Source organism: Papilio xuthus, unplaced genomic scaffold (assembly GCF_000836235.2).
Source record: "Papilio xuthus unplaced genomic scaffold, Pxut_1.1 DF829703.1, whole genome shotgun sequence".
Classification (NCBI taxonomy): Eukaryota; Metazoa; Arthropoda; class Insecta; order Lepidoptera; family Papilionidae; genus Papilio; species Papilio xuthus.
In genome coordinates, this window is record NW_013528946.1 from 1 (window position 1) to 664 (window position 664).

Here is a 664-nt window from a genome sequence, read left to right on the forward strand (position 1 = left end):
CCAGCGCCGGCGCGCGCACCGCCCGCGCCACGCCCGCCAGCGCGCGCACCACGCCCTCTATCGGGTGCACCTGCGCCAAACGACACACGCTCACTCACACTCACACCCACACGCCCTCCGAGTACCGACAAATAAGATAAAGAAAAAACGAAACTAACCATAAATACTGGTTTAATATTAGAGTCATCGGGTGCGGCACTGGGTAATTTAACGAGCACTTGCTCGGGCACCAGCTCCTCGAGTGCCGGAAACTGCACCAAGTCACCGGCGGGCGGCGCGTGCTCCACCCCAGCGGTCTGCTCCGAAGCCTCGGTCTGCTCCGGCACCTCGACCTCCGCCCCGCCCTCCGCCTCGCCGCCAGCGAGGGCACGAAGCTTGGCAAACGTGAGCGCGCGAATCTCCTGCACGCCCAGCACCACGTCGTATCCCCGCTCCAGAGTCTGCTTTATCTCGGCACCCATCAACGAATCCATGCCCAACTCCGCCAGATTGGCAGATTCTGATACTTTACTCGGGTCTTTTATACCTGTAAAAAAAAAGGCTGCGTTACGTACATATTCATGATTGAAATGAGGCTGTAGAGACGCGAGGGGCGCGCACTCACCGAGTATATTAGCGACGGCGTGCAGCAGGTCGTGCGAGGGTGCGGCGGGAGCGCGCCGCT

The 664-nt window shown here is 60.5% G+C and overlaps 1 protein-coding gene across 1 annotated transcript; it reads right to left on the bottom strand.

Annotated features, from left to right (window-relative positions):
- Positions 1-19: 19 nt before the first annotated feature.
- On the bottom strand, positions 20-658 carry LOC106113941 (fatty acid synthase-like; the record flags this gene model as incomplete). The annotated part of the gene is made up of 3 exons (XM_013307005.1): positions 605-658; positions 159-526; positions 20-70 (listed from the first exon to the last, which is right to left on the bottom strand). Coding segments are annotated over exons 2-3 (366 nt in total), but the record flags the coding sequence as incomplete, so codon positions are not given.
- Between the last annotated feature and the right edge of the window lie 6 nt (positions 659-664).